The following is a 13,467-nucleotide window of genomic DNA, read 5'->3' on the forward strand; positions in this document are numbered from 1 at the left end:
GACAATGATCTATAAATTCCAGTTGAGCGTGCTAGTCATCTAGATCTCAGATGGTCTTGTCTCCAGTAATTTATAAAATTACTTACAGCTCTAGGTCTAAGTTCAGGATACTACTTGCCAAATTCTAGGCCAAATTGAAGTTCTTTAAAGAAGTAGCAGTCCCTGAACTAAGTATACTTAAGAAATGTCAACCAATCTTTAGATGCTAAATCTGGCTTCTTGAGCTATTTGTCCAATGTTCCTTAGAAGCCCTATTTAACATTAAATGGCTGGAAAGATCAGCAATTTGTTCATATTGGATGCCAGCCAGTCTGCAAGCATTGAGGAAGTGCTCGGCAGACACAGCCGTGCTGAGATACAGATGAGAAGAATGAATGGCAGTGGGATACCCAGATAGCACCTGTTTATCAACCTACGTTGGAGGCGACAGACAAGACGGGAGCAGAAGACAACCTTTGATTAATGGTAACAATCATGGCAGAAAGACTAGTGTGTTAACTGTACATACACACATTGCATTTTTTTTTATGAGAAGGCTTCATGTTGTTCTCAGATACAATTGCAAATAATAGATTTTCATCTACACCATTCCACCAAAGGGTTCTGTTAAACTAACCCTGTCTGTTTATAAATGGAAATAAACTTAATCTGCAACTTTTACCAGATTTTGACGAGAAGGGTTTGGCTTTTAACACCAGAACCACATGGTCCTTATGCCTCATAACATTTTCTCTGCTGATGTATTTAAGTTATTGTTCTCTTCCCCTTTGTTCTGATAATGTGCTCAGTGGCAGCCATCTGAATCCTAGTTCAGCTTCCTAGGTTCTTTGATGTAGAAAGCGGGTGACTTAAATAGTATCAGAATATTCCCTATTATGTACTGTGAGATAGACTCAAGGGATCTTCATCTCAGTAAACACTAATAATGATGATAAATATGATTTTTCTGGATCCACAATGCTGAGACAGGCCCCAGCTCTAAACTGAGATGATCCCTTTAAAGTAGCATCACCCTATGAAACCTTCTGTGTGACTGACTGACCTCTCTCTAAAAGAACTCTGCATCATCTCTCTATAACTACAACCCTGGGCCACTATAATTATCAAGCAGATTTAGCATTTAATTATTTTCCTATTTAATAACGAGGCAGCTGCTATACTTTCTCTGAACTTTTAATAGATCATAGTACTTTGCTGTTAATCTTGTCTGTTTCAATGATTTCTATTAAAGAGCACAGAATGAGGACACATTTGGTTACATTATTTTACCCCCAAATGATGCTTCACTTTCCTTCTTAAATTCCCGCCCCCCACCCACGCCCGCCATTTTTTACTTCTCCACTGTTCATAGAAATATCTACCTTATCTGTCTTTCTTTTTTCTATTGCTTTTATTTATTTATTTATTTAGCCTTTGTTTTTAGGTTGCACTCTTTCTCTTTGGAACTCATTGCTTACATTTTCTTCTCAATATTCACTTATTCCCATACTGTCTCTGCTATTCATGCTATATTTGATTTGCTCATTATCGGCGAACTCACGGTGGACATAATCCATTAAGAACAGAATCAAAAACAGAAAAAATACCTTAAAACTCCAGCTTATCTGTACATCATATAAAGTACTAATAGTTTTTAAACATTTTTAAAAGTCTTAATTTTAGAACTGCCTTAAATATAGCTCAAGAATGAAATATTATGCCTTTAGACAAAGATTCAGTATGATGTTTTTGTCTGATGTAAATACATCATTTACTGTGTGTGCACATTTTTAAGAAGTGGTAAACCAAATATCTAAAGTTGGATGCAATGATTGCATGTGAAGAAGAGTAGAAGAAAAGCAAAGAATGGTTCTGGGTCATACATAAGTGGTGATAGAGGTCACCAAGAATTCTCAAAGAGGTCCTTGATAAGCGTGTTGGATTTCAGCATGAAATTTGATTTCAGATTTAGGCATGGTTTACTCATTTCAACTTATTTATATTCTTTAATAAGTTTGTTGAGCAATGTTTTCATGGGTAGCCTCCCTTCCTTACTTTCTCTCACTTAGGATAAGACAACATGTCCAGCTTTGGGGTTATGCTGAATGTCTTAAACCATTTTTCAAATATTAGGTTTGGCAAAGCACATATTATGTTTTGCCAAGTGCTTTTCCCCATCATGTTAAACCTCTGTGTATTTCAAGGGAAATTTTATCTGTATGTCTCTGATTTATTCACCCCTAACTCTTCAAAATGTCATTTTGAAAATGTTATTATTTGATGTTTAAGAACCCCCATATGACTTTTTTTCTGAACCTTTCATCTGGCAACCAGTGTGTTCATTTGGTCACCACCAAGGAATCCAGGTTCTGTTTGGGAAACAGGCTGAGGAAGGCACCCTTTTTGTATCTCAAGAAATTTCTTCAGTCTTCTGGAGGCTTTTACTATAGCTCACCTCTCCCTCCCTCATGCACCACCCAACTTCCACCCACCATTGCTTTCTCTTCTTCCCTGAATTCTATTTATTTGTGTCTTTGATGTAAATATGTTCCTCGTTCTTTGCCTGTCACTGGACTTCAATGAGAATGGCCTTCCTGGTTACTGTCTGGGCAACTTATTAGTGTAATTCAATTTCTGCGTTATAACTTAATTTCAGTCTAGGCAGTGGGGAAGAAAGGATTGCTCAATATTAATAGCCTTTATTGTTGCTGTTGTGTGTGTTCTTTTTCTCTACTCTAGAGTTAAATGGATTTCAAATGTGGAGCTGGATGGGAGAAGTATTGTCATTTGTTTCTGTGTTTCAATGGCTTCTGAACTTCTTACCATCACTTCAAGGCCCTTTGCAATCTGGGCACTGCCTCTCTCTCCTCAAAACCCGTGACTCTTTTCCCTTGTTCATAATATTCTGGCTGCTGTGGAATTTTTGCAGTTTTTCAGATGTAACAACTTTGTTCTGACCTGGCGACCCTTGCACTTGTTTCTTTCTGCTTCAACATTCTTCTTCCAGTTCTTTGCTTGGCAAACTCCATCAATCTTGCGAAATCTCAAGTTAACTGGCCATTTCAAAGAATCCATGTATGACTACTTAATCCAGTGTAGGTTCTCACAGAAACTTGGTTTTTTTTTTTTATCATAGCACATTTTGTAATTTGGACTTATAGAATTATGCCTTCCTTTATTTAACACTTCTGTTCATCCCTAGACTGAACGCTTCTCTAGAAAGGGACATGGCCAGTTAGCATATTATCACATATTCCAAGCCTAGCACAGTGATGGCCTCAACAAATACTTGAATTAATATACATGCTCTTACTTGAGAAAAGGAAGGGCACATGAAATAATGAAAACTTAGAGATGGTTTCTATTAGCATTATTAAATTATATAACTTATTATTGTTACATAACTTATTATTAACAGCCTGAAGATCTGGAAGGATATTTCAGAAAACCTAATTTTGTCTTACCCAAGTAGAATTTTGAAAGACTAAAGAGCTTTTAGAGTTTTTCAGCAGTTTAAGGAAAGCCCAGCTTGATCAATAGAACTATTCCCCCAAAGTCTCTGTCCTTTGTTTTAAAACAAGAAAACACTGTATTCTCACAATGTCTTTCATGCTCAAAGCTCTCACTACTATTAATTAATCCACAAAATGATATCTGGCTCCAAAAGGTAGAATCTGTGACTTAAGGTTTATCCGCAAAAGCCTGCTTTGCCCCCAAGCCATAGCAACTTCCTGAGCTCTGTCCTCAAAATCCTCCTAGCTCAGGAGGTAGCAGATGATTCTGTAAAAACCTGCCACAGGCTTTTGACTCCTGCAGGGTTATCCATAGACATGTCTTACACTCTGTTGATAAAAATAAACAAGATAAAGATTTAACATGTTATAAACAGGGTTCTTTTTCTTGAATGTTTCTTTAAGGGGAAAAGAAAAAGTACCCTGAAAATAATTAGGTCTCATGAACAGTTATAATATAGAATATACAAGATCAGGAAACAAATGCATATTGATATATTTGATGATTCATGTACAAAACTGTTGTGATATTATAGCACTTTCTAAGCAACCACACCGATTCTCAGGAAATGATTTCCGTCTCTTCTACCGAAACCCTATGGATTTACATACATGGGGCATAAATAACATCATCTGTCAGTGAACTGGGTAGTTTCCACCCTGAAATTTTAGATTCAGATTAGGAATGTATTTTGGCCAATATTCAAAAGAAATAAATGCTTTGTTCTGTTTAACCATGCTGTTTACAATCTATTTTCTTAAAAGGAACATTAAGAGAGGGAGCATGATTCCCAAAGGGTGTTAGCCTCTATGAGAGCATCCAAAATGGCAGATTTCATTTTATAAAGTGAATAATTGTCCTACAACATGGTGGACCTAATAGGACACTTTGATAAATTTGGCCAAAAGCCAATGTCTCTCGTGTTTCCTGGAGAATGTTCAGTAGAGTTATCTCAATATGAGATATAAAGGAATTGAGATTTATATATCCCAACATTTTAGAAATAAATAAGCCTGAAGATCCATACAGTAGAGATGATGGATAATAACTCCAAAGGAAGGAATGTCATTAATTCTCAGAAGTATTTTCCTGTATATTATTTCATATATGATAGCTCATCCTGGTAGGTACAGCCAAGGAAACTACTGCCAGAACTCCTGGATGACTCTGGAAGCCACCCTAAGGCATGGTGGAGGTGAGGAGAGTTGGAGAGATGAAAGTAGGGAACATACCAGAGTGCAGAAAGAGTATGTGAGTCCTGGTAAAAAGAACACAGCATTAGATTAATCAGATGTAAAGAAAACTTCATAGGTTCTGAAAAATAATTCAAGTGTCAATGTGAACGATAATGAATGGTCTATAATCAATCAGATTTTCTGTCTGGGGGAATGGGTGATTATTGGGGCATTGCTCATCAATATAGATAATTCATAAATAAGAATTTGGGATGAAGATAATGTTTCTGCCTTTAAAATAACAGTAAGTAAGAAATTCAATTCAAGTAGAGATTGATGGATAAAAGTTGAATGTTATCCATGTTCACAAGACACAGCAAGATAAGAGTTCAGAGAGATGATCCAGGAAAACCCAAGTCAAGACTAGGAAGTAAGCTGATAGGTAGTTACAAAAGTTTTTAGAACTCATGGCACTGTGTGTGTGTGTGTGTGTGTGTGTTTATGTGTGTGTGTGTGTCAATGGGAGAGGGAGAGAAGGAAGGAAAAAGAGAAAACAGAAAAATATTCAGGTATGCAGCAAAAAAGAGATAAATTGCAAGGTAAAAAACTTAACAATTATTGTTTTTGCTTCTGTTTAGCAGGACTTCTCGATGTTACTTTTCCAAGGTCATTGGGGCTAAAATAGAGTATTGGGCAAATAGATCTATTATCTATTACTATATTATCTATAATTAGTGATATTCAAAGTGAGTTTCATTTATTTAGAACTGAGGCTGCAGAGAAACCCTACTATATGCAAGTAAATCAACAAATAGCCTTAAGAGTAGGCAGGTAAATTTTGAAAACTATTTCTGAATATTCTAATGGTTCTTCTGATATTAGCTTATGCTTGATATAGTGGCATAGAAAATACACAATTAAAAATTATATAAAAATTAATTTTTTAAATAACTATAATTTGGATTTTATATATATTATAATTTTTTATGTAAAAAACTTTGGGGCACCTTTAGGCACTGTTAAAATATATGTGCATATATATTTTATGTATAAACATACAGACACACACACAAACACAGACATTTACTGAGCTCCATTTTCAGCCTAACTTTTGCCATGTTTCATCAACTACTTCGGAGCAAACTTTTTATGTGTTATTTTTACAAAATAATCCAGCTCTTCATAATTATTTTTGTACTTTATTTTCTGTGTAATCCAAATTTATTTAAAATAAAACCAAACAAATAAAGCATTTATTTTCCTATTTATTGGAGAACTACAGTGTGCCAGCCTTTATACGAAGTTTTAATAGTAAAACAATAAATAAGACATAGTCCTCCCTTCAAATAGCTTATAGCTCAGTAAGAGCAATAAAGGAAATAGGCAATTTTAGTGTGATGGGGCTGGAATAGAGTCAAGACCCAGCTGCTATTGAGAGACAGATCAAAGAAGGGCTATCTAATTCAAATTTAAGGAATTAGAGAAATCCTTCCTAGAGAAAATGCTAAGTTGAGATCCACATAATTAATTTTGAAAACAATGTATTAGTATATCTAATTATATTGAAAAATTGGCTTTCACTACAAATGTTAGGCATATATTTATTAATATCTGCAACTAGCAACATTGTTTTAATAAACTTTTAATTTCTTATTACATCAATTCACAAGCATGTCTTTCCTGAACAAGTACTAGTGCCAAAAGCAATCTAAGTAGAAGTACGATATAATAAAGAAAATACAAGTCATGGCCTCTAACTTCAAGACATTTACAATCCAGCCATGGAACAAGTCTATTACCTATGAAATAAGAGTGAGCAACACAAAACAACGCATGAACATGTGCTGGGATGAAAGGACTGTAATTGCTACAGGAAATCCAAGCTCCTTCAGGGTAAGAGCCATGTCTTAATCATGTTACTACTCCTGGCTTGAGGGTATGTGTTTGAGAGAGGATAATAAATAACGTAAATTGGGGACTATGATGCTGTAGAAAATTTGAAAATGAAATAATGAAAGTACTATTGAAAGAAGGCTGCTCTGGAATTGCTGCCTAGGATCAGTGGGGGGGATGATAGGGTATGATAAGGTCAGAAGCATTTCAAGGCTTGGGTGAGGGTTTGGGGGTGCACAAGGAGAAGCATATGGGCACCACAACCATTGAGACGTTTCATCAGAAAATGATGACTTATCCAAAGGGCCAGGGAGAAAATAAAGAATATAAAGAAAATGTGTTCTCATCCTAGATATATGTTTGCTACTAATAGAGATGGGCTCAATGGAAAGAGGGAATCAGTTTGAGAAGGCACTGATGAAGGGTTCAACTTGAGGGATTTCATTTCTGTGATGATAGAGATGACATCCTAGAACAAATGACTAATTCACAGGAGAGAAAGGTTACAAGCATAGACCTGTGTATCACAAGCTTGGAAGTGAAAACAAAAGCCATTAAATTTTCATTATGCCTTCATTCAACAAATATTTACTGAGTCCCTAACATGTTCCAGCAATTATTGTAGTCATGGGAATGAAGTAATGAACACAGGAGACCAGTGTCCTTGCCCTCGTAGAACTAAAATTCTAATGGAGTGACAAACTAACAAAAATAAATGCTGTAGTATGCCATCTGGTGGTAAGGTCTATAGAGTAAATTAAGGTAACAGAAGTGTACATGGAAATGGTGTGGTTTCTTGTTTGTTCATTTGTAGGTTCCTTTCTGTTTCTTTTTTTTTTTTTTTTTATCTCTCTCTTCACAATCTTGGCTCACTGCAACCTCCACCCCAAATGTTCAAGTGATTCTGCTGCCTCAGCCTAACAAGTAGCTGGGACTACAGATGAGTGCCACCACACGTGGCTAATTTTGTATATTTTTAGTAAAGATGGGGTTTTACCATGTTGGCCAGGCTGGTCTTGAACTCCCAACCTAAAGTGAGCCCCCTCCTCAGCCTCCCAAAGTGCTGAGATTACAGGCATGAGCCACCACACCTGGCCACTATGGGTTTTGTTTGTTTGTTTTTGTTTCATTTTTTTTTTTAAGAGAGATTAGGGAAGACCTATTTAAAAAGGTGATATCAGAGCAGAGGTGTAAAGCAAAGAAACATATGAGATATCCAAAATTCTGGGCACCAAATAAATTATTTTGTAAGAGATAGAGGCAAAAGCAGGTGGAATGGCCGGGCAGAGGAAGAGGTATCAGCTTCATGGGAGCAGAAGGAGACAGGAGAAGAAAGGGAGAGGTGAGACCGGGGAGATCGATGAGTCTTCTAGGGCCTAGTGAACCATTGGATGTTTCTTAGCATTTAGCTGGGGTAGACTAAAAGCCAGGGAGGATTTTGAGTCAAGGAGTGATGTGAGATGGACCGAATGTTTGTTTCTCCTTAAAACTCATATGTTGAAATCCTAAACTCCAATGTAATGTTACTAGGAGGTAATTAGGTCATAAAGGTGGAGCTCTCATGAATAGGATTAATGCCTTTTTAAAAGGGACCCCAGTTCTCTTGCCCTCTTTTTGCCGTGTGAGGATACAAGGAGAAATCAGCTGTTTGCAACCCAGAAGAGGGCCCTCACCAGATCCTGACCAGAATGGAATGCTGATCTTGGACTTCCAGCCTCTAGACCTATGAGAAATAAATTTCTGTTGTTTAAAAGCCGCCTTGTTTGTGGTATCTGTTGTAGTAACAGACTGACTAAGATAAGAAACAAAATCTAATTTACATTTTAACAGGATCACTCCCACTGTTGTGTTGAAAATAAACAGTAGAAAGCGAAAGTGGGTAAACAGGGAGACTATTTCAATAAACTGGGTGACAGATGATAGTAATGGTGGTGAGAAATGAACTGATTCTGGGTATATTTTGAAGACAGAGCAAACTGGGTTCTTTGGTGTTCATTTATGTTACGACTGAAACAAGGGAAGATGACTTTTAGTGTTTTGACTGAAGCACCTGGAGGTGCTTCTCCATCTTGTGAAATGGAGAAGACTTGTGAAATGGAGAACGGGTTTGGGCAAAAATCGGGATCAGTTTCAGATATGCTAAGTTTAGGATGTATATTAGAACTGTGTGTAAAAATGCCAGAATTTATAGTACTGAAGTTCAAAGCTGTGGTCCATGCTGGAAATAGAAATTTAGAACTGGCTAGTGTTACATGGTCTAAAGCTACAACACTGAATGAGATGCCCTAGGAAATTCCTACAGAGAGAAAAAATAAAAAATAAAAACTGAGCTCCAAAATGAAGAGGGACCAGTAAAGGGGATTGAAAAGAGGTGGCTCTCCAGCTAATTGGAGAGCCATGAGAAAGTGGTTACTGGTAGTCATGTGAGGAAAATGTTTCTTTTTAATAAAAAATTTAGATTCAGGGGATATATGTGCTTATTTGTTACATGGATATACTGCGTACTGGTGGTTGTTTGGCTTCTAGTGTACCCACTACCCAAATAGTGAGCATTGTACCCACTAGGCAATTGATTCAAGAAGAGAGCTATCAATTGGGTTAAATGCTCACATAGACCTATTGAAGAGAGAACTGAGAAGTTACTGATGGATTTAACAACATGGAGGCAATCGGTGACCTGGATAAGAGGTGAATGATTGAGATAAAAGCCTAAATAGAGTTAGTTCAAGAGACAAAGGGAGGGCAGAAATTGGAAACAGCAAAGGTAGACAATTATTTGGAGAAATTCTTATCCTAAAGTAAAGCAGAGTAAGGAGAAATAGCTGGAGTGGGGATGTGGGATCTGGAACATGAAAAGCAATAGAAAACAGGAACACTGAAGTAAAAAAAGAAATTATTGTTGGTTCTAAGGGTGGGATAACCCAAAGATAAGAGGGATGAAATAGCTAGAGATAGACAGGAATGCAGTAATCATAGTGCAATATCCTGTAAGCCAATAAGACTGGAAGCATATTGACCAATATGAAATATAGCAGGAAAGACAAGTTGAATGAGTATAGAGGAAAAGCACATTGTATTTATCAAAAAAGAGGTCATTAAAAGAAAGAAGTATCAGAACATATCAGAAAGGTTGGTCTTATGTGTTTTTAAGATATATATAATACTTTATTCATTCATGTTATTTACAATATTTCAGGTACTCTTTTTGTCACTAGGATATAACAATACACAAAAACATGGAAAAAAGTGCCATTCTTACGGATGTTGAGTCGATTAATTTTTTTTTGAAGACAACAACAACAATAACAAAAAAACTATCAACATTTACAATAAGCCCTCTGTAGTCTCTGGTTCCTATTATTCACATCCTTATGTAATCCTCTCCCCTTGTGTGAACTAGACTTAATGACTTTTAACCAAAAGAATGTGGCAAAGCTGATGGCGTATTGCTTTTACAATTAGGTTACAAGAGATTTTGACTTCCATCTTGCTAGCAAACTCTCCCTCTTGCCTTCTCATCTTGGATGCTTTGAAAAAGCAAGCTGTTATTTTGGAGAAATCTTTGTGGCAAGGAAATAAGGGCAGCCTTTGGCCAACATTCCTGGAAGAACTGAACCCAGCCAACAACCACATAAGTGAGCTTGAAAGCAGACCTTCCCCAGTCAAGCCTTCAAATGAGATCCCAATTCTGGCTGATGCTTTTGTTGCAACGTTTTGAGAGACTCCAAGCTAGATCCCTCTACTAAGTGATGCCCTGATTCCTGACCCACAGAAAAATGAGATAATAACTTAAGCTGTTCTAAGTTGCTGAGTTTTGTGGCAATTTATTTTGTATCAGTAGATGAAGAATATAATGACTTAAACACTCACCAGTTGTTCCAATGGAGGAATGACATCTTTCAAGATATGCTGTGAATGATTCCTTCTGTGTCTGGATATCTGCAAATATATTGACATTGGATATTATTACATAATTTTTCTTGATAGAGTTTAGTAAGAATACACATAAAATAACCAATTCAGTGTTATTCAAGCATGTGAATTAAGTAGATATAAAATGAGAAGTAAATGTTTTGGACATTGACTAATTTAAATAAAATACGTACTCAAAGATGGCTGGCTGCAAGCATATCTCAAACCCAATTCTCTTCTTACCATGTAACCTTGACACCCCTTTCTTCAAATGTTGAAGTCTGTGTTCTCTCATGTGAACCTGGGCAGACCTTATGCCTGCTTCAATAAAAAAGTACAGCAGAAGTTCCACTCTATGACTTCAAAGATTGGAACACAAAAATGTCATACATTCTCCTGTGTCCTCTGAGAACCTTCACTCTTGGAAAATATGTTGGAGGAAACCCAAATCACACCCACAGAGTAAGCACAAGGAAAGCCTTATAGGTTTCCGATTGATAGAAAGGCTGAGGTTCCAGCAGATGGCCAGCATCAACCACCAAGCTTGTGAGTATAAAGAAGTCTTCTATCCTTCCCAGGCTCTGGTAATCATCATTCTATTCCCTATCTCTATGAGATCAATTGTTTTACAGCTCCCCCAAATGAGTGAGAACACGTGAAATAAGAAATGATAAATGCTCGGGTTAGTGAATACCCCAGTTACCCTGATTTGATTATTATACATTGTAGACGTGTGTTAAAACATCACACTACCCCGTACATATATATGCCCATTATGTACCCCTAATAATTAAAAATGGAACATTAAATTTAAAAAGAGCCCTAGCCTGGGCAACATAGTGAGACTCCAACTCTACAAAAAAAATTTTTTTTTAATTAGCTAGGCATGGTGGCACACACCTATAGTCAGTCCCCAGCTACCCCAGAGGCTCAAGTGGGAGAATCACTTGAGCCAGGATTTTGAGGCTGCAGTAAGCTATGATCACACAACTGCACTCCAGCCTGGGCAACAGAGTGAGACCCCACTCTAAAAAAAAATAAAAATTAAAAAAAAAGAACTCCCGATGATTGCCTTTTGGCCATTGAGTTTCCCCTAAACTTCAAACGTCCCAGAAGAGAACTCAAATATATCGTGGGGTAGAAACAAGCTATTCCTGTTGTGCTTCATCTAAATTTTTGGACATACTCTAAGCATGACAAAAACATTGTTTCACACCTCTATGTTTCAAGGTGATTTGTTACTAGGACAAAATATTTCATATTGAAATTTTTTTTTGTTGATGATGTGAGCTCAGCTTTTTCAGGATCAACATTCTATTAAGTCTCATGTCTTCTATTAGTAACCAGATGTGTTTAAATACTCAAAAATCACACTTTTTTATGTGCTTTTAGAACAAATTAAAATAAATCTTAATGTTCTTTTTCCTGAAGAAGCATAATAGACAGATTCTACAATAAAACATAAAGAGAAAGAGAATTTATAATAAAATCTTACACTGTTTTATAATTTAATCAGAAACTCCCATTAATATTGTTTCATATTTACTTGGAGAGAAAGAAGGAGGGAAGAAGGGGCATGAGGAGGATGAGAGAGAGAGAGAAAGAGAGAGAAAGAGAGATAAGTGTAAGAAATTAAAGAAATAAAGCAGACCTGAGTACTATGTCTAGGAAAGGACTTTATTGTTTTTGGTTCTGGTTACTGGCACATACAACTGACTGAAGGAATTAGATCAATGTCTGTGAAGATTTTGAGAGAATTGTTCTACCAAAAAAAAAAAAAAATCAGAATCCTGGCCTAAAAAATTCCACAACTCTATACAACCTGGAACCCCACATTTGCTCTAGGAAAACTGGGTTATGAAGAAAGTAAAAATCCAAGGAGATAATTTTCCCCAATGTTCGCTTCACAGGTGTCCTATGGAAGATAATTGAGAAGGAACAGACTCCAGAAAGCAGGGCCAGAAACCCTGGAGAACAGTGGCCATGGGGAATTTCAGAAAGGAGAGCCGGGGACTGTCTCGACTTTGAGGGAAGTTGTCTCACAGAGACTGGCCAGCAGGATTCAATTATTGTTTTGGTCCAGTGACTGTTGGCTGTTTACCTATTTTTCCTTTGACAAATGAGAAAGGTTTTTGTTTGTTTTTCCCAGGTACCAAGTTCTTGCTCCATTGTTGTCCATTGGACGTGGTAGGGAAAGTGGGACAGAGCTTATATCTCAAGCTCTAAATCACTTACCTGGGCTGTCTCCCCACCCCTCCCGTAAAACCTGGACTTTATGGAGAGAGCTGTTTATCACCAGAGATTCTGAAATTTGAGCTTGATGCTGTAACTGGATGGGACTTTAGGCTGTGTCCGTTGGGGAGGTGGATGGATGGTGTAAACGGCTATATGGTGAAGGGTATGGCCGTTCACCAAAATTGTATCCTCTTTTCTAGATGCTACATTTCTCAGCCTACCTTGCAGTTAGGAGTGGCCATGTGACTAGTTCAGATCAAGGGATGTGAGTAGAAACAATGCCAGCCACTCCCTGGCTAAGGCTATTAACCAGGGAGTGTTGCCCCTCCATGTCCTCTCTTTCCTTATACCCTGGCTGGGAAAACAATGAACAAGGCCCTACAGAGGGATGAAGTTGCAAGATGGAAGGAGTTTGGGCGCTGAATCACCATGTGGGGAAACCATACATAGGCCAGTAAAGCTCACTTTGTTTTCTTTAGTAAATTTTTATTGTGGAATAATTTTATACTTAAGAGAAAAGTTGCAGAGGGAGTTCCTGAAGAAAACTTCCATCTAACTATTACATAAGTGAGAAATAAGCTTCTATTTTTTGGAACCATCATCTATTTTAGAGGATTTTACAGCTGCTGGCATTACCTTAAATATGTTACCCATAGTTGATGCTCAATTAACGTCTAAATGAAAGGTCTATGCATGAGGAAACTGAGGGCAGAATACTTAGTTAATGGGAGTGATCGTAGAAACCGAAAATTCACACTTA

The 13,467-nt window shown here is 37.0% G+C and overlaps 1 protein-coding gene across 1 annotated transcript in view; it reads right to left on the reverse strand.

Moving 5' to 3' along the window:
- The window catches only part of ARHGAP15 (Rho GTPase activating protein 15), a 639,510-nt gene that overhangs the window by 556,319 nt on the left and 69,724 nt on the right, over nucleotides 1-13,467 (reverse strand). The window contains exon 3 of the mRNA XM_003822828.5: nucleotides 10,431-10,499. Coding sequence (XP_003822876.1) covers nucleotides 10,431-10,499 — 69 coding nt within the window. The remainder of the gene's footprint in view (nucleotides 1-10,430; nucleotides 10,500-13,467) is intronic.

This window comes from Pan paniscus, chromosome 13, assembly GCF_029289425.2.
Source record: "Pan paniscus chromosome 13, NHGRI_mPanPan1-v2.0_pri, whole genome shotgun sequence".
In the NCBI taxonomy this organism is placed as follows: domain Eukaryota; kingdom Metazoa; phylum Chordata; class Mammalia; order Primates; family Hominidae; genus Pan; species Pan paniscus.